This window comes from Ictalurus punctatus, chromosome 27 (assembly GCF_001660625.3).
Source record: "Ictalurus punctatus breed USDA103 chromosome 27, Coco_2.0, whole genome shotgun sequence".
NCBI lineage: Eukaryota > Metazoa > Chordata > Actinopteri > Siluriformes > Ictaluridae > Ictalurus > Ictalurus punctatus.
This window is the reverse complement of record NC_030442.2, coordinates 15,477,268-15,497,477: the sequence shown is the minus strand read 5'-3', so window position 1 is coordinate 15,497,477 and position 20,210 is coordinate 15,477,268. Positions and strand designations below refer to the sequence as shown.

Below are 20,210 nucleotides of genomic sequence, written 5' to 3'. Positions count from 1 at the left end.
AAACTAAGGGTGCTGGTGGTATTAGTGAGAGCAGCAGGGGGCGCTCACCCTGTGGTCTGTGTGGGGCCTAATGACCCAGTATAGTGAAAGGGACACTATACTGTGTCTTTTGGACGAGATGTTAAACCGAGGTCCTGACTCTCTGTGGTCATTAAAAATCCCAGGACACTTCTAGTAAAGAGTGAGGGTGAAAATCTTGCGAAATCCCCCCATTGGCTCTTCTCTATCATGGCCCCCTGATAATCCCCATCTCTGAATTGGCTATATCACTCTTTCCTCCCCACTAATATGTGCACTATGGTTGCCGTCGCACCATCCAGGTGGATGCTACACACTATTTATGGTTGAGGAGATCCACCCTCCCATGCTATGTAAAGCGCTATATAAATGTAATTGTAACTAACTAACTAATAATAACTTGCTATTTCTTAATAGCCACTATTTAAGAAAATAGCTTTACTTTAAGTATGCGCCAACTTTTGCACTCCACCTACAACATACATCTTATATTAATTCAGATCGTCCGTTATGTCGTGTGTCCATTTCATTATCATGTTATTGTTATAAGAGAAATACACTATATGGCCAAAAGTATGTGGACACCTGACCGTCACACCCATATGTGCTTGTTGGACATTTCATTCCAGATTTAAGTCCCCCTTTTGCTTTTATAACAATAGCTTCCACTCTTCTGGGAAGAGTGGAAGGCTTTCCATGAGATTTTGCAGCATGGCTGTGGGAATTTTTTGTTCATTCAGCCACAAGAGCATTATTAAGGTCAGGCACTGATGTTTTGTGAGGAGGCCTGGGGTGCAGTCAACGTTCCAGTTTATCCCAAAGGTGTTCAGTGGGGTTGACGTCAGGGTTCTATGCAGGACTCTAGAATTTGTCCACTCCAAACTTGGCACACAATGTCTTCATATAGCTCGCTTTGTGCACAGAGGCTTTGTCATGCAGGAACATATTTGGGCCTCTAAGTTCCAGTGAAGGGAAATTCTCTATGCCACAGTATACTAAGACATTCTACACAATTGTGGGCTTCCAATATTTGTGGCAGCAGTTTGCGGAAGAACGGCATATGGGTGTGATGGTCAGGTGTCCAGAAACTTTTGCCTATTTAGTGTATGTGCTAATCAAATAAAAACTCGGTAATTATTACTCGGTGACTACAGTGAAACTAATAGCAAAGGTAGGGAGAACGATTGATGTAAGTTACCTGAGATCATTGGAGTTTGAGGGGTAAAAGTTAAATCTGAAGGGTTTCTAATGGAGGGTAGCGTACGTATGCCTACTGCTACATGCCTCCTCCTCACGTCAATACAATCCCAATAAGCTCCAGATGGGAACCAGCTGCTCAGCTTCCCTAATGCAACTTTATTAGGACCAAAATGCAACATTCATTTACTCTGTAGCACAGAGGAACAGCCTGGCATTTTTGTTAAGGATACTTCTGAGGCCAATAGAAATCACATCAGCAATGAAGCAATCACTGTACAATTTTTGGAAGCCATCTACAAAGCAGCCACTCTCGGCTTGTAATACGTGTATGGAATAAATATGCACACTGAGGAGAACCATATGTTCCTCTGAAAGACTTGCACTGCTTCAATCATCTTTTCTTTCTCATTTTTCCCCCCAGAGTCAAGTTAATGCTCACTGAACTCTCTGGTTTTATATTCATTCCTGATTTTTTTTTTTCATTCAGCATCAAAATGAGAACATGTGTCAAAACTTATTACGGCACAATCGAGCCCAAAGCTTCATTTAGCCATATAAATAAAGAGAAGAGACGGGGAAAAGAATAAGCACTTTGCCGACTTTGCAGGAACCGAAGGCTTGTATTACAATTGAAAACATGCCGTGATGGGTATGAAAACAATTTCATGGTTGGTGAACTGGAAGACAGTGCAAACATGTGTGTGAAAGGTCCCTATCTTCTTCCACGTGTCTGATTCACTATCATCTCACGTGCGAGAGTCAAATGATTAATTGCTCACATTAGTTCTGTCAAGCACAACCTACAGTACGAGTTTCCAGGCTTTGGAAATGAGCGTCCTTGGATCACGAGAGTACACAAACAGTGTTGTTTGGACTCGGATTGAAAGTGTAACAGAAAACATCATCAAAGTGACACGCTGTATTTGGGACGTACAAGATGTTTGGCAGTGGAGATATAAACTGAAGAGAATTAAAGACCAGAATGCCAAACAGCACTATTTAAGGCTGCTTTCACACTGGGAATTAATATAATCAAACAGTAACTCACATTTTATATATATATATAGATAGATAGATAGATATACAGTGAGGGAAAAAAAGTATTTGATCCCCTGCTGATTTTGTACGTTTGCCCACTGACAAAGAAATGATCAGTCTATAATTTTAATGGTGGATTTATTTGAACAGTGAGAGACAGAATAACAACAAAAAAATCCAGAAAAACGCATGTCAAAAATGTTATACATTGATTTGCATTTTAATGAGGGAAATAAGTATTTGACCCCTCTGCAAAGCATGACTTAGTACTTGGTGGCAAAACCCTTGTTGGCAATCACAGACGTTTCTTGTAGTTGGCCACCAGGTTCGCGCACATCTCAGGAGGGATTTTGTCACACTCCTCTTTGCAGATCTTCTCCAAGTCATTAAGGTTTCGAGGCTGATGTTTGGCAACTCGAACCTTCAGCTCTCTCCACAGATTTTCTATGGGATTAAGGTCTGGAGACTGGCTAGGCCACTCCAGGACCTTAATGTGCTTCTTCTTGAGGCACTTCTTTGTTGCCTTGGCCGTGTGTTTTGGGTCATTGTCATGCTGGACTATCCATCCACGACCCATTTTCAATGCCCTGGCTGAGGGAAGGAGGTTCTCACCCAAGATTTGACGGTACATGGCCCCGTCCATCGTCCCTTTGATGCGGTGAAGTTGTCCTGTCCCCTTAGCAGAGAAACACCCCCAAAGCATAATGTTTCCACCTCCATGTTTGACGGTGAGGATGGTGTTCTTGGGGTCATAGACAGCATTCCTCCTCCTTCAAACACGGCGAGTTGAGTTGATGCCAAAGAGCTCCATTTTGGTCTCATCTGACCACAACACTTTCACCCAGTTGTCCTCTGAATCATTCAGATGTTCATTGGCAAACTTCAGACGGGCATGTATATGTGCTTTCTTGAGCAGGCGGACCTTGCGGGCGCTGCAGGATTTCAGTCCTTCACGGCGTAGTGTGTTACCAATTGTTTTCTTGGTGACTGCCTTGAGATCATTGACAAGATCCTCCCGTGTAGTTCTGGGCTGATTCCTCACTGTTCTCATGATCATTGCAACTCCACGAGGTGAGATCTTGCATGGAGCCCCAGGCCGAGGGAGATCGACAGTTCTTTTGTGCTTCTTCCATTTGCGAATAATCGCACCAACTGTTGTCACCTCCTCACCAAGCTGCTTGGCAAAGGTCTTGTAGCCCATTCCAGACTTGTGTAGGTCTACAATCTTGTCCCTGACGTCCTTGTAGAGCTCTTTGGTCTTGGCCATGGTGGAGAGTTTGGAATCTGATTGATTGATTGCTTCTGTGGACAGGTGTCTTTTATACAGGTAACAAGATGAGATTAGGAGCACTCCCTTTAAGAGTGTGCTCCTAATCTCAGCTCGTTACCTGTATAAAAGACACCTGGGAGCCAGAAATCTTTCTGAATGAGAGGGGGTCAAATACTTATTTCTCATTAAAATGCAAATCAATTTATAACATTTTTGACATGCGTTTTTCTGGATTTTCTTGTTGTTATTCTGTCTCTCACTGTTCAAATAAATCTACCATTAAAATTATAGACTGATCATTTCTTTGTCTTTGTCATTTCTTTATCTATATCTATCTATCTAAGGGTGCATGGTTTAGTGGTTAACACGTTCGCCTCACACCTCCAGGGTCGGGGGTTTGATTCCCACCGTGGCCCTCTGTGTGTGGAGTTTGCATGTTCTTCCAGTACTCTGGTTTCCTCCCCCAGTCCAAAGACATGCATGGTAGGCTGATTGGTGTGTCTGTAGTGTATGAATGAGTGTGTATGTCATTATGCCCTGCAATGGATTGGCACCCTGTCCAGGGTGTACCCTGCCTTGTGCCTGATGCTCCCTGGGATAGGTGCCAGGTTCCCCGTGACTCTGAAAAGGATAAGCGGTATAGAAGATACCGCTTATCCGGATACATAATTGTAAAGAACATGGATGTGACCATGTGGTTGTTTTTTAAAAAGCACTGATATTTTCCATTACTTCAGAAACGTTTTTGTGGCCAATCAACTCACAGCTCAAGCAGGCAGGTGGGAGAAAGGAAGAAATAAGGTCGAAAATTCGGTTTTATCTGTGAAGCAGTATAATATTTCAAAGTTAAACTAAAACAAATATTGAGAAAGGTGAAACGACGGATAAGCTAGCATATTAGGCGGTGCTATTGGAACGCAGAAGCGGTAACAATGTTGTTATGGTGACAGTGGGTGCCTTATATGAGCCTCTTTTTTTTTCCATGGCAGCACAAAAAGCTCTTCAGATAGTGTATTTTCTGTAGAATAGAATGCCTAGTGTGAAAATGTGAAAGCAGTCAAATACTAGACTCGGAGCTGTGAATGTGAGGATAATGATGATGATGATGATGATGATGATGATGATGTGGGGCTGTAATCTACACATGGAAATGAACCAAATCATTCCAAGGACAAGATTCTGACTAGTGAAAAATGAGGAGTGAGAGAGAGAGTGAACGAATTAGCATTTAAAATAAATGATATTACATTCCTATTACATTCCTGGAGAAAACAAAGACTCTTTATTCTTATCGGTCTAATGCGCTGCTATAACGGATGCCATTAAAACTCTGGAGAAGGAGTGATGGTGCTTTTCCGATTTGTATTAGGTTTCCGTGGAAGGTAATTAAAACGTATTTGGAACCGATTCGGATATTTAACCCGCTACCTTGTGTTCGCATATGACTTGTTTTTGTGGGGTTTTAGCTGGAAGAACACTAACTAATGAGCTTTTTTAAGCCGGTTATTCGCTTTCCATACCATGCAGCTGTGCTGGAGTGCCATCCTGGCTGGGGAAAATCCCACAGAATGGCAGGATGAGAAAAGATAAACAGGCGAGAGTGGCTGTGGAGAAAGAATGTCAAAGAAAGCTTGAGCCGATCAACACTCGAGCCTGTGATCACTTTTCACTTTTGTCGGCGAGGGACAACGAAAAGATGTTACTTCCCATCGGTCGTTTTCAGCGTGCTCTGTTTGCACATTCAAATGAGTCTTTTATTTACTTTCGCTCTCTAAACTCTTTGCTCGCTTGTATTTGAACACCTGCTGTTTTCGTCAGGGCCGTGCCGAGCGACCGAAAGCCGCAAAGCATTGTGGGCGTAGCGCAGCACAACAATGAGCAGTGTAACAAAAGACTAATGGAATAATCAGTTCGGTATGATTTCACCTCATCGTCTGCTGCATGCGATCAGACAACTCATTCTCCTGCTGCATTAATGAGGGCAGAGTTCTTCTCCTTTCTTTCTACACTTTTCCAAATGTCACAACAACTGAAAAACAGATGCCTGGGTGAAATTAAGAGGCTATAAACAATGGGTTAGTAAACAAAAGGTGACTAACGGAAAACAAAATGATAACAACGGAACATTCCGGGTCCTGTGATCCGGGTTCCAAAAGATAATAAAGTACAGCGTTATTGTCGATTATTTTTTTTCACTGTGCTGTTCTAATGCTGCGTTTTTAATCGTATAAAGGTCTTAGATTGATGTCTTTCTTTTGCTGTACATTCGATTTTTCTCTTACTCCAGCACAAACCGAGCTACAAACTGATTTAATGGTTTATTTTCAATGATATGAAATGTACAGCAACAGCAGCCGGAAATTAGAGTAAAAAAAATGCAAGGCTAAGAAATATCTTGCAGTGTATTTACTATACAACAATTGATTAGATGCTTCATTACTTCATAACTTCGTTATTGAAGTAATATTAAATATTAATGAGGGAAAAATAAACACAAAAACAATCCCAATCCCAAAATATCTATTATGGGGACAAAACATATTTCTTTGTTTGTGTCCTTGCCATGTTTTCCTCTTCCTCATCTTCCTCATGAATTATTCTGTAGTGTTTAACCCATGTCTCAAATAACATACTGTACCTGTACCTTAGTATGTAAGTGCACCAGTGTAAACAGGCAAAGACAAATGATGGGTTGTTGTTGTTGGCTTTCTTTCAGGCCAGATTGTTTTGTATTGTATTGTATTGTATTTGTATTGTAAGCAATACATTGCCACCACATTCAAATCCTAATAAAAGAAATCCTACTAATTGTAACCCCAAGCTGGGATTGATATAGTGTTTACATCGTGTACTTTTGACGGATTTTTGTGACTTGTTTCTCAACACTCACAGCAAGAACTCATTTACGTAAACTTACTGCGCTGTTATCGATGGCGATTACTCTGTGTTACTTTGCTATTTCGTAATTAACCATTAACTTTTCATGGATAGGAGTCTCCGAACAGCACTTGAAATGGAACTATATGGTGTACAACAAGGCAAAACATTCAGTGAGAACTCCTTCAACACACAATGATAATAATTAAAAAAAAAAAAAAAAAAAAAAAAATATTAGGCTGACAGACTTTTAGAAGCAATCAGTGTTTCTGGGTTGTTTTTATATAATCACTAGACTACTACAGCACGAAAGTGACGTCTTAATGCCGCAAAGCCTTCTGCAAACCGTACAAAGCTTTCGCAAGCATTATGAGAGAAATGCTGTTTTCCTACTGGATATTCATTGCACTATTTACTTCTGATCTTTAGTTTAAAAGTTATAGAAATTAAACGAGCGCTATAATTAATCCGATTATAATCTCGGAAAGTACTATTAAAAAAAAAAAACACGCGCGCACACACATGAAATCTCAATGTGCTCAAGCTGCTGATGGGACTGTAGATAAAATACCCAATGCTGGTAATAAAATCTAAAATACCTAATGCTGGTAATAAAAATAAAAAAATAAAAAAAAAACCTAAACATTCTCAATTACAGCATATAAATTACAGAAGGCCGCGAATGCTGCGACGCCCCGTGCAACAACTGTAAAGCTTCAAGTTTAAAACCCGCACAATTGTTATTGTAACCTATTCGAATCCATTTTCGCAGAGTAAACACAGCAGATACACAATTACGGTCTGTGAAAAGGTTTCCCGTGCTCTTTTATTTGAAATATTTGTCAGACAAGCAGAGGGAAAGACCTCAGACTTTCTGGAATTAAATACATGGAAATACTTACTTAGTTTTACCAGAGGCTGTTGTCACAACTGGAGTATCGCTTGACAGATCAACATTCCAGATCAGCCCTTTACTTCTACAATGAGATTTCTTTTCTTTTCTTTTCTTTTTTTTCTAGAAGGAAAAAAAACTTTGGAAATGGGTTGGGTTCTAATTTTCAGGTTATTTTTCCCCAGCAAAAGAACAAGGACATTCTAAACCTTGACCAAATGGTTTGGTGAATAGATTGCATTGGTGCAATGTGAGCTTCTTCGCTTTGAGACACTCTTCTCTAAGAATAAAACATTCCTGACAAATCCCACAGGACGATTTGGTGACACTGCTCACCATCTCTTAACAAATGATGCCTCGTTCCTTTGTTCTCCTTTTCCTAATATGTATCTGAGTGGTCTAATGTTATCTAAATATTTTTTTTTTTTAAATAGATAACACTTTTCTCAAGGATGGTGTTCATTGTGCTACATAACATCTACGTAAGCCCTTCGTGATAACTGACATATATTTACATTTATACAGCCTTATTCGAGGTTATAATGGTTATAAAGAGACTTTTTAAATTGAAGTTTGCCGGTCATACCTTTTAATGTCATGTTGTCATACCGCCTATGTGAGATAGATGGCTGGTTATGACACTTTACGAGCTGAATGCATTAGAAAGTCATGACATCATCATAGCTCGGTTGTTAACTTGACATCAAAATGGACAAAAGCAGGCTGTATGACAGCCGACACGTCTTGAGAAAATCCATTATGAACACTTATGTAGCGTTTTGTCAATTCTCATAATGGTCTTATGCAGGTTTCATGTAGCATCATAAGCTCTACGCGTTTTGAAATCTTTCGAAGTAAATCGTTAGCGGATCAGCAATATTTGTGTAAGATTAAGCCAATTGTCATAAACAGCTTATGTATGTTTCATGTAGCGCTATGAACACTACCAAATGAATACTACCAAAACTTACAAAAGTAGTCTTTATGACAGCTGTTGAAATCGGCCTTTATAAAGGACCGAATGTACATTTTATGTAGCTCTATGAACACAGCTCATACTTGTTGACCTGTTTAAAGAAAAACAGACATAAATATTCAAAGCATTATCGTTTCATCAGTTCTACCAGCACTGAATATTTTTTTTAATATATAAATGTTCGTGTTGGTTTACTGTATGTCAGTGTTTTTTGACAGGCTTATGTAGGTCTCATGTGGCCGTGTGAACAGTGGTATTACCGAAACTTACAACAATAGTCTTTGGGACAGCTTTATAAATGATTATACTTATTAATATAAATTATATGTAGCTCTATGAACACAGCTCATACCTGCTGAACGAAGGCTTTATAAAGCAGACACCAACATCCAAAGCACTACTGTCGATAACATTGTGGAAGTTTTCATTTAAACTTGTTCTAATCGCTCTGAAGCCTTTATAAATGTTAATGTTGGTTTATGTCAGTGGGCTTGAACAGTTTATGTGGGTTTAATGTAGCCCCAAAGTAGTGTCAGCGAGTAGTGTAACATGATACTAATGTCTTAGCTCAGCTGACCTGCTCCCTCTGCAGCCATCATGCATTTAGTAAGTGGAGGAAAAAAAAAAAAAAAAAAAAAAAACAACAATGGAAATTTTTTTGAAATATGGCTTTGCTAGATGAGTCACATTGGACTTTATATCATATTCCTCACTCTTCCAGATTCAATTACATCCCTCAATGTCCTGAAATTCTCTCAGGTCAAACATTACAAGGGCAATAGCTTTAATCCACAATCAGGAACTGTCTGAACGGTACCATGGCTTCTGTGTGCGGATGTGTGCGTAGCTCTGTGCTGATATTTTATGCATGTTTCATGTTTCAATGCATCTGAATATCTCATGCAGAGTCCTTATTGTCTGCTGATTGATCTCGGCTCTGTGATGTGGGTCAATACGGCATTATCGATTGGCGTTCTGGTTTTGCTTCATATTTAAAACACCACTTACGACCGCCGGTTTCTTTGTGCAGTCCTTCATTTTATGCATATGACCTCTGTAATAGCTACAAATGTCTTGTCGTGAACCGCACATTAACATTCTCATCAGCGGGCATGTTTTACCCTAGTGTTAGCACGGTAACCAGTGAAGTAGTCCACACTGGGCAGAGTTTAATGGGATATGAAAAAAATACGCAAGCTGACTCCCAGAATTTCACAGAGGAGCTTTCATTCGGGTGATTTCTCTACCATAAAAAGACTGGAACCAATCGGATTCGACTCCATTTTATCCAACTTGTGATTACTGAGTTGCTGCAGACCATGACGATGGGAAATCATGCTCCTGTTTGGAAAGATATGCTTGTGTGGACAATCAGAGGAGGTGAGGTTAAAAATGTTAAAGGCGCTAGAACAGCTGATCTCATCTGGATAATGGTGGCTGTCGGGCACAAATTAGCATAATTGCTTTTATCAATAAAGATAATCAATCACAAGGATGGAATATAGATACGTTGTGGAAGCGGCACGAGCAACGATGCAACTCTTTGTCAAATCCATTATTCCCACAATCGGTCCATGCTTTACGTCTCACTTTTTTTTTTTAAAAAAACAACAAAAAACAGAGTTTTGAGTGTGTTAAGCTCCGCCCCCTGACTCTCTTGGACCCACCACTCAAAATTTTCCAATGGTGAAATGTTTTACTTAAAAACCACTGAGCTGTGATTGTGTGCTTTGGCAATGTAACTGCTCACTGGTACAATAAATGTATATATGTTGCAGAGAAGTTGTAACTACGGCTGAAACAGTTGGAAAGAACCCACTTGAAAGGTTTTTTTATAAATTTGTCTGTCTCCGTGAAGAGTTTACGTAGATTTCACGTAGCCTTACGAACACTGCCCTTAGGTAAAGACCTGTTCCCTGTGTTTTGTAAACATGTCGTGTAAACTGACAGCAATATGCTAGTTGAAATAAGCCTTTATAAATGCTTGTGTAGATTTAATGTAGCTCTATGAACACCACCCGTCTTAAGTAAAGCGTTGACAAACAGTGTAACATGACACCAGGCTTAATTCTCTGTGTTAAATAAACATGATAAAAATTGCCAAAAATCATGCAGGCTGAAATAAACCTTCATAAATGCTTTGTGCACGTTCATGTCAGGTGTTATAAAGCGCTTATATAGGTGTCGTGTATTCCTAAAATCACTGCCTCTATGTTAAGTTCTACTAAAATGGGCAAATGTAGATTTTATAATAGCCTAATTAAATTTCTATAAAATGTTATTTGCTCATTTATGTTAATTGTAGTGAAGAACTTACTGTATAAGCCTTTATTAGTCCTTATGTAGGTTTAATTCAATTGCCATAAAGGGCTTATGTAGGTTTTATGTAGGCCTATAAACACTGCCTCTAACTGTTAACTGTTAAAACTGACGAGCGTATATTTTATTAATGTTGATGCGTCTAGAAATAATCCATTGTAAACTTTTTTCTAACTTTGTCAAGTCACCATGAAGAGCTTATATAGGATTTATGAAGCTCTATAAACACCACTCTTAGTTTATGTACTGCCAAATAGTGTCAAAAGTGTTTGCTAACTTAGATGAAAGTAACATTAGTGTTGCCAAAACAGACAAAAGGAGAAATTATGACAGCTGATGCGATGCCTCATTTATAAGCAGTAACAAATGTTTTTTGTGTGTTTGTCAGTCACCATAAAGAGCTCATATAGATTTCATCTAGCTCTATGAACACCACCGTTTAATGTTGCCAAATAGTGCAACACGACACCAAACTCCCTGTGTTATGTGAACATCAAAAAAATAAACCTTTATAAATACTTCTCTACATTTATGTCAATCGTCATGAAAGGCTTACGTAGGATTATTTTTATTATTTTTTTTTTTTATTTTAAACTAAAGTAGACTTCGACAGCTGATGCTTCTTGAAATAAGCTGTTCTAAAATATGTATGTAGGTTTAATGAACCTGAGGGCTTTAAGAGTGCATTTTGTAATATTAATATGAACAATGCAGAGCAATTATGAATCATAGTGATATATGTGAATATTGTGCTTGCATAACTTGGGTTATAACAGTTTGCTGATCTGATTATAAATCTAATTGTGGCTATGTGGTTCTCGAAATGAGCTCAGTGCTGCATTTCCATCTGATTACTTTTTCCAGCAAAATAACTCCGCACATTCCTCATCTTTAACACTTGTAGTAGCCTTGGAAATACTGTGCAGTAGAGGACACATTAGACAGGAAAATCTTTCAGACACATAATACCCCCGTGCTATTTGAGATTTATAGGATATATTTATAGGATATATGACTACAAGTGTGACTCTCTCATCCTGGAACCACAATCAAATTACAGCCCAAGTTCATCTAGGACAAGGATTGAGAGAGAGAGAGAGAGAGAGTGAGAGAGAGAGAGAGAGAGAGAGAGATGAGCACTTCATTTGATTTCTGTTCATCTTTCTGAAGAGAACATGATATGATTGGAAGGTCACTTCCTCTGTGTAAGTGTTAGCGTAGTTTCAGTATCACGTTCATGTGCGAGTGCCATCAACCGCGAACTCAAACACAATTTCATGCTTTTATTTTAATTCTTGTGCTACAAGCATAGCCAAATTTCTGCATGCGTAATGCCTCAAAGTCCCAGGAGCTATCAGTGTGTCCAGATGTACGTTCTTCACATTTGCAACTACTTTATTTTTCCTATTAGTTCCACTGTAGCTACTGAATAATGATTAAAAAATGACACAAAGTGACGTTTCAATTAAACGGCAAAAATACACGTCGTCCTGAGGAAACGCGATACAAAACGTCCACATCTGCTTCCTCTTGAGCACAATCTCCATCTAAAGAGCTGCTTGTTTGAAATGTGATCACCGATGCCCAAGCTTATTTTCCTTTCGGCACGTGATCGTTCTTCCAATGATGAGCGTTTTTCACTTACCGCAAATAGAAGTAAACTTTGTGCGGCCATGGCAACGGTTATAAGTGTTGCTAAGGAAGCGCAGGACAAGACAAATACGAATACGACGAATACGACCCGATGTGCCATCAACAGGACATTTTCTACTACTGTTTATTTAACAACGGGTTGAAATCGGTTCTGTTTAGATATAAATCAGGATTATATGATGCACATCAATCACGTCTACTCTTTTGTAGTACTTTTTTTGTGAGCTGCAAGCAGGGCATGTTCATGTAACAGGTGTGGAACAATTGCAGATGTTTAAAGTTGAGGGTATACAGTATATGTTTATTTCACTCCCCAGTGCACAAATCGAACCAAAACCCTGAACCAATTACTTAATGCACTTTAAGAAAAAGCAATGGAGTTCAAATCGATACGCTACTGTATAAATAAACATCGCTAACTATGGCCGATTGCTCGCCTTCGTCCTACAAGGCACCAAACAATTCCAAAGTTTTTAAAGATGCAGCTTGTAATATATAGCGCCATCTTCAGTCGCACTAAAAAAAGACTGACAAGCCAAGCTTTCCCCTTACCTAGCTAAAGCCATCCCTCGGATTTAAATCCATAATCACGCAGTCTTTGTCTGTTTAGAAAAGAGGGTGATTCTAGCTAGGGGCGGAGCTAATATCAGGGCCAGAAAAAATGCAACAGGAATGTATGAGCCAGATCCACTGCACAGCATAATGAAAATCAAAGTTTGTCTAAGGTTTATTTCAAATAACGACATTATTATAGGTGCAGGAGTAATGTGTTTATTATCGGTGACACTTCACTTTAGACTGCTGTTTTAATAAGATGGCTGATATAATGGTCAGCGAATAAAATGAGTCAATAATAGTGTGGAGGGTATGATGAAATGACAGCAGCTGTGTACACGTTAACAGTGCGCGCACACACACACACAGAACTGAGTTAAGAGTTTAACTCCTGCGTGCCTGATCTACAAAACAACAGAATGCTGCTGTAGCCTCAGGAAAATAGTGTGTGTGTGTATGTGTGTGTGTGTGTGTTTGGGCTTCTGAATGGGTGTTTTGTTTGCCTTTGTGCTGCAGTAACAATGAGTGTGTGTGTGCGTGTGTATGTGTGTGTTGGGCCGTTTAGGAGTGTGTAGGGAAGATCAGTGGGTGTAAACACCTCTGTAATTTACCATCTCTGATGCTTGTCACCTCATTTCCTTTTTTTCTTTTGTTTTTTGGCACAGGAGCACGAAACTGCGTGACACAACCGGATCTTTGTTCCAGCAATCCTCCTCTTCTTCACCTTAATACACTGTAAATAAATCGGCTACGGCCACGAAAACCCGTCCTCTTCATCATCATCATCATCATCATCATTATCGTTATCATCATCATCATCTTTACGCATCCAATGTCAAAAACACAAAAGATGTTACAAAGCCCAGTTGGACGGCGGAACCCAATCTGCTCCATTTGTTTATGGTGTATTTATGATTTGTTTAATATGGTTTGGTGAACATAGAGAAGTGCTACCACACTGGGTTTCTGAGGCAATTTGTCATGAGTGTGTGTACACATTTGCCATCTGTTAGTAGAAACCCACACACACACACACACACACACACAGACACACACACACACACACACACACACTTCCTGACACAAAGTCCAGTGGGGTTGCCATGGCGAGAGCGAGGCACAAAGAGAATCGTCCATTCTTGCATAACTGAATGAAGCTTTTCATCAGACAAGAAGGTGGGGGAGAAATGTGTGAGAGAGAAAATGAGAGAGGGACAAAGAAAGAGACAGAGCGAGAGTGAGCTAGAGAAGGAAACAGAAGACTAGAAATGCTGACAAACACCAAACTGTGGCCAAACTCCACTGAGGGAAATGCTGTCTCATTATTTACATTAGTGTTACTCCTGTTATCGGAGTTAAACAGCTCCAGATCTTTCTCTAGGACAATAAAAAGTACTTGCATAGAAAAAACACACACACACACACACACAGAGAGAGAGAGAGAGAGAGAGAGAGAGAGAGAGAGCATATGCAGTCAACCTGGGATCGTCTTGGATTTTTAAAGAAAAAGAAAACTTCCAAAAAGAACTGCAAAGTTTTTCAGAGCGTGAGTGAGAGAGAAAGAGAGAGAGAGAGAGAGAGAGTTCAATGTGATGCTTGCTCTACCACTGAATGATCTTTTGTGTTCCTTCTGTCAAACCTTTCCGTAGATACTTCGATCTACCGTGCACTAATGGAGTGAGTACTTGACATCATTGTAAAACCACAATAAAAACATAACCAGCCCCACTAATGGTCTCCGCATGCCTGCGAGGCCAACGTGTCAGCCCCGACTCGCCCTTTTTTCCCGGACGTTGTTTTAAAAACTCAGGCCAACCAAAATTAAATGGAGTACCGACATCTCAGCGACGTCCCACGGCTCACGCTTAGACCCGAGTACAAGTTTTTTTTTAAAAAAAAAGAATTCCACTTCAAAATCCTCCAACAAACTGACATGTGAAGGGAGGGGGGGGAAAACACCACCACCATCGACCACAACAACAACAACAACAACAACAACAACAACAACAATGGGATCTTCCAAAACAATGTAGGCATGTGTTCGTTTAAGCCTTTCAGAAGTGGGCCCTTTTTTTTTCCTTGTAAATTTGCCTTGACTGCTACCACATGTGCAGCCTGTCTAAACTGTACGCTCGGGCCCAAACCGCACTCATTACAGAGCGGAGAAGCGGCCAATCGGCAGCCGGACGTCAAAACCAAACTGCAAAAGTAGCCGTAAAGCCGTAGCTCAGGGTCATTTATAGTAAAAGCCCATAAATACTGAAATGTCAAATATTTAGAAAGATCTAAAGAATTTGAGTCTAAAGAAAAGGTACAAATGATTTCAGGTACATTTAGTACCCTTTTCTTTTCATTCATTCCCATATGCATGTTGGGTAAGATTTGAGAGTTGGAGAAGAATGTAATAATTCTCAACGAGTCCTGATTTATTTATTTATTTTTCCCAGTCAAACATGACGGCTCGCCTGATTTCCTCCGAATGACTACGACCACCTCGTTTCCTTCTTCTTCTACACAGATAAAGAAAGTTCCCTCAAGTGTTCTCCGGCTGTTTTCTTTTTTTTCCCTTCTTTTCCTAATCCAATCATCCAACATTACCCGAAGCTTCATTAGACCGGTGGCTAATTAAGGTTCTGATATGGCTATAGATTTCAACTAATCCGTAAAAGGAAGTTTTCGATGTATTACTTTTCGGGAAAGGAAACGCTTAATAACTGGTGTGAGTTACAGACTCCCGAAGGCTGCGATTAAAAGTAAATGATCAACACGGTTCGAGATAATGGCGCTTATAAAATGCTTCGCAACTGCACAGCTATCGTTAGCAAACACTTTTCGGATGGTACGTCAGGTGGATTTATGTGCAGGTTTATTCATCGGTTATCAAAGTGAGAAGATAAAACTCTCGTCGCTGATTACAGCAGCTCTTTTTTTCCTTTCTTTCTTTTTTTTTTTTTTTTTTTTTTTACACTCCTGTGAAATTAGAGCTTGGCACAAAACACAACCATCCCCAGAGTTCACAATTAATATCATCCGCATCCGTATCGACGTAAGAAAGTCCGGACCATTTGGAGTAGAAAACGGTGCTCGCTTTGCCCTGGTGTACTCTGAACATGATTCGTGTTCTGATTTTCTATGAAAATAAGACTTTGTTGGAAATGAGGAAGGTTTGAAAGCACAGGCTCAAGCACAGACTCAATTATTAGATGTCAGAGCTGATGAGAAACATATTTGTCATGCAAGCACACTGACCTGATGGATGATTTTTTTTTTTTTTTTTTTTTTAATGATTATTATTATTATTTCATTTTTAACAACGAGCAGTTGCATTCTAACCACAAATAGCTCGCCAATAATGCCTGGCATATCCTAACGCCAGTACATACATGTTATTTAAATAAAGGCAAACGACCAGGCTTCTTTGCATGATGCAGTTCACTAAGTTAGGCACTGATAGTCTGTTGTATCACATCACAAAACATGCTTTGTTAAACAAGATGGTATCTTAGCAAGGAGGGGAAAGGGAGGCTTGAAGATTTGACCAACACTGGGAATTTCAGCTCTGGCTGTGAAAACTTTAGTGCCCCAAAAGCAACATTTACACAATACTCATCCACCCCCCCAACCCCCCACCCCGCAACCCACCCAACCCCCACCCCCTCCCCCTCCCAGGTCAACAAATTACACAAATCACAAATGGCCCAAAACGAAAACATTCCAATCATATCATTAGACCATGATGTCCACGGCGGTGTGGAAACGCAGGAGCAAAAACGCACAATCCGTGCATTGTCCCGCAACGCGCGAGCTCGGCTTTTGTCTCGAACCCTCACATAACAACTGCTATTTCTTCTTCTTCTTCTTCTTCTTCTTCTTCTTCTTCTTCTTCTTTATAACAACGCGCGTGCAAATCGCGGGTGAATGACCGATCACTGCTTAATCCAACGTGACACTCTTAATAACGGGTTATGTGTGTGTGTGTGTGTGTGTGTGTGTGTGTGTGTGTGTGTGTGTGTGTGTGTGTGTGTTTTTCTCAGCTCTACAAGCCTCCCCCTCTATCAGCAAGTATCTACCCGGCTTCCAAATATGACGCTTAAAGTCAAAAAGTCATTGCAACTTCTACACAATTTGCCCTTTTTTTTTTCCTTCCACAGGAATCGAGCGCGTTCTCACGCGCACCTGCTCCATTAAAGATGCTCATTTACTTCACACACAATTCAACTTAGGAAAGATTACAGACTGGTATCTTAGTGCTTAAAATCAATTGGAAGATCTTCTCTTTTTTTATTTATTTTTTTAATTAATCCGCAAAACCAGGGTTATAGGATTGGCCATTGCAAGGTTGCACGCGCGTCAGGGCATCAGTGCAAACCAGGGGTAATGCACGAAAAAAGGAACGGGTCCTTGTGTAATATCATTTAGATCTATTTATGAAAAATAAGTGGTGAATTGTTATGTTACAAGTTTGTTTGTTTGTTTTTTAAGGTGCACAGGATTTTAAATAAAATGAAAGAGGGGTTGGGGGGGGGGGGGGGCGGAAGAAGTGCGCACGAGCGCAAAAGCAACTTTGTGCAAAGAGGGGGATTAAAGGCATCCTGTCTCACCTTGTTGTAGCTGTAGTAGCCAGAGCAGTGGGAGAAATCCATGTTCTGTGGATCTCCAGGAATGGAAGTCCCCCCTGAGGACGGATAAAATCGTACATCCATGTTTTCCCCCCTTTGGAAAAGCGCAGCTGCACTGCGACCAGTTTGTGTTTCTTTGCGCTGCCTTCTTTATTTACAATCCAAGAGGAAGGCTGCAAGCTGGAGTGTCACAGAAAGAAATGAGAGAGCGATTCAGTTTATAGAGTAGGGAGAACAAACAAACAAACAAACAAAAAGTTTTTAGTAATCCCGGTCTATGGTTCAACTCGGGGAGGTGCGGGAAATGTCCGGGTCTCGCGCGCGCTCGGAGGAGAAGTGCGGGACACAAAAGGAGACCAAACCCCACCGGTATAACACACACGGTGTTGAAGCAAAGTGAAACCCGTGTGTCCTATACAGCCTGTCCTTTCACAGCATCAGACTCAAATCAAATGCGTCCGTGTCCAAAGTGAGACTAATCTAAAATCTAACCAGAATCATCCCTTTCCATAGGGTACTTCTCTCCGTCACCATGATCCTTTTCAATGTCTTTCTTTTCTTATTATCAGCCCTTCAGGTCTCACAGGAAGGAACCAAAAATTTAAAGAAGAAAAAAAAAAGAAAAGAAAACTTCCGAAGTGCAGTTTACAGATTAATTATGCCGCCGGGCTTCAGGGGATCGGAGATAACCAATAGTCTCCTTGTTAACATCAGCCTACATCAAGCTGTGTGTTTTTAAGCTTAATGAAGAAGAAGAGCGTGCGGCCAACCGCGACCACGCCCCGCGCCTGGATAACCACGCCCATTGGGTAGTAACATAGAGCTCCTGCAACCCAGAGAGCAACTTAACGCTTGTAGGGTGAATAATTTCAGTGATTTTGAGCTATGTAATAGAAGAAATTATAAATCATTCCACAAACCCCTTACAGCCAAGGGTTAAATTGGGAAATGTGTATTTTTATTTTTTATTTTTTTTTTTTTTTTCAACAGTTTTCAAGATACTGTAGCCTACTGTTTGGTTTTGCTGCTTAAAGGTTGATGCACCAAGTTATGTGGCAAGGTGAAATAATATAAAACAGCAGGGAGGACTGAAAACATACTTCTCCGTTTATGGAAATCTTCAGGAGGAAACATGTAGTGCCAGGAAAAGTCAGGAGCTCAACTCAACTTTCTTTTCAGGGGAAATTAGCTAATGGCAAGCTCGAAAAGATGCTAGAACTTGCCGAACGATGCCATAGGTCGATTTACGTATGTGTTCGATTGTCACAATTATTTGCGTATCGAAAGCTGTTATATGAAGAAGGAAGATTTTCTGAAGGCACTTCTGAAGACACTGTCGTGATCAGTGATTGGTCGTTGGAAACAATGGTGACCAGTGATTGGTTGTTTGGAACAATGGTAATTAATGTTGGTAATGGTCTGCACTTGTATAGCGTTACACTGTGTCTCATTCACCCATTCACACACACCAATGGTAGAAGAGCTGCCATGCAAGGCGCTAACTTGCCATCGGGAACAACTTGGGGTTCAGTGTCTTGCCCAAGGACACCTCGGTATGTGGAGTCACGTGAGCCAGGAATCAAACCGCCAACCCTACGATTAGTGGACAACCCGCTCTACCACCTGATCCACAGCCACCCACATGATTTGGCACTGGGAACAATGGTGATCAGTAATTGGTCATTTTGAACAATGGTAATCAATGATTTATGGTTGGAAACAATATCTTTTATTACTTTGTAATTTGGAGCAATGGTGATCAGTGATTGGTTGTTGGGAACACACTTTACAAATTGGTGATGAGTCGACTATCTCAACCTGCTTTCTCAACTCATATAACCAGCAGCCGTGATGTGACCTGGAGAGCCCTATCAAGTTCAAGACAGTTGTTCACATCTGCTCAGAAAAAAAGTCAATCTAGTGGCAAATATCACAAGTTGGCAATACTGCTCCCAGGGCAATTTATCACATGAAATGCTTCAACTAATCATACAAAAATTGTATTCGACACAATTGAATTGATTTCGAACAAATTGTCGTTCCAAAGCCTACCTCCACATGCTCTTCACATGAAGGTGTACAAGGAAACTTGGAGCTAACTCAACGACTGAAAAAGCCCCGGTCTACAATGAGCTAAACGTACACTTACTGTTAAATTTACACTTGTGGTGTATCTTTGTGTCCAGCTGGACTGTCATTAACACATTAGCTGCGATTTGAACTCTGCGACTCTTAATTCAAACTCGTAACACTTTGAGGCCATTTTTGTTCAGTCAAATCTTAGGATTCTGCTGTGTACTGTAAAAATGTTGCAGTTTGGTTTATGGGATGTTGTATTATATTAAACCGACACAGTCTATTTAAATGATAAACCTGGCTTTGCAAAACCGAGGCAGATTATTTGCATGCGAATCAGCCATTTCCTCTTCCGCCGTTCCAAAGAAGCCTAAACCCTGTTGCAAGTACAGTATATCTACCTGAATCTACCCTACCTACTTTATTAGCTTTACGATAACCTATTTCACACTACTTTAAAACGAACATCCATATTGCAGGTGAAAGATAGTTAAGAGAAAATGATCAGAAAATGTATGTTTGCGTGCAATGTTAGCTCAAGTTGGTTGGGCGGGGAATGTTGGGAAAGATTGCTGTGAATTCAGTATAAACTCAATATGAGAGAGAGAGAGAGAGAGAGAGAGAGAGAGAGAGAGAGAGAGAGAGAGAGAGAGAGAGTGACAGACAGAGACAGAGAGAGAGAGAGAGAGAGAGAGAGAGAGAGAGTGAGTGACAGAC

At 40.3% G+C, this 20,210-nt stretch overlaps 1 protein-coding gene across 1 annotated transcript in view; it reads right to left on the bottom strand.

The window, feature by feature from the left end:
• Positions 1–18,161, bottom strand: part of tox3 (TOX high mobility group box family member 3) — a 66,715-nt gene extending 48,554 nt beyond the window's left edge. Inside the window, exon 1 of the mRNA XM_017459300.3 lies at positions 17,400–18,161. Coding sequence (XP_017314789.1) covers positions 17,400–17,501 — 102 coding nt within the window. The 5' untranslated portion in view covers positions 17,502–18,161. The remainder of the gene's footprint in view (positions 1–17,399) is intronic.
• Positions 18,162–20,210: the final 2,049 nt, after the last annotated feature.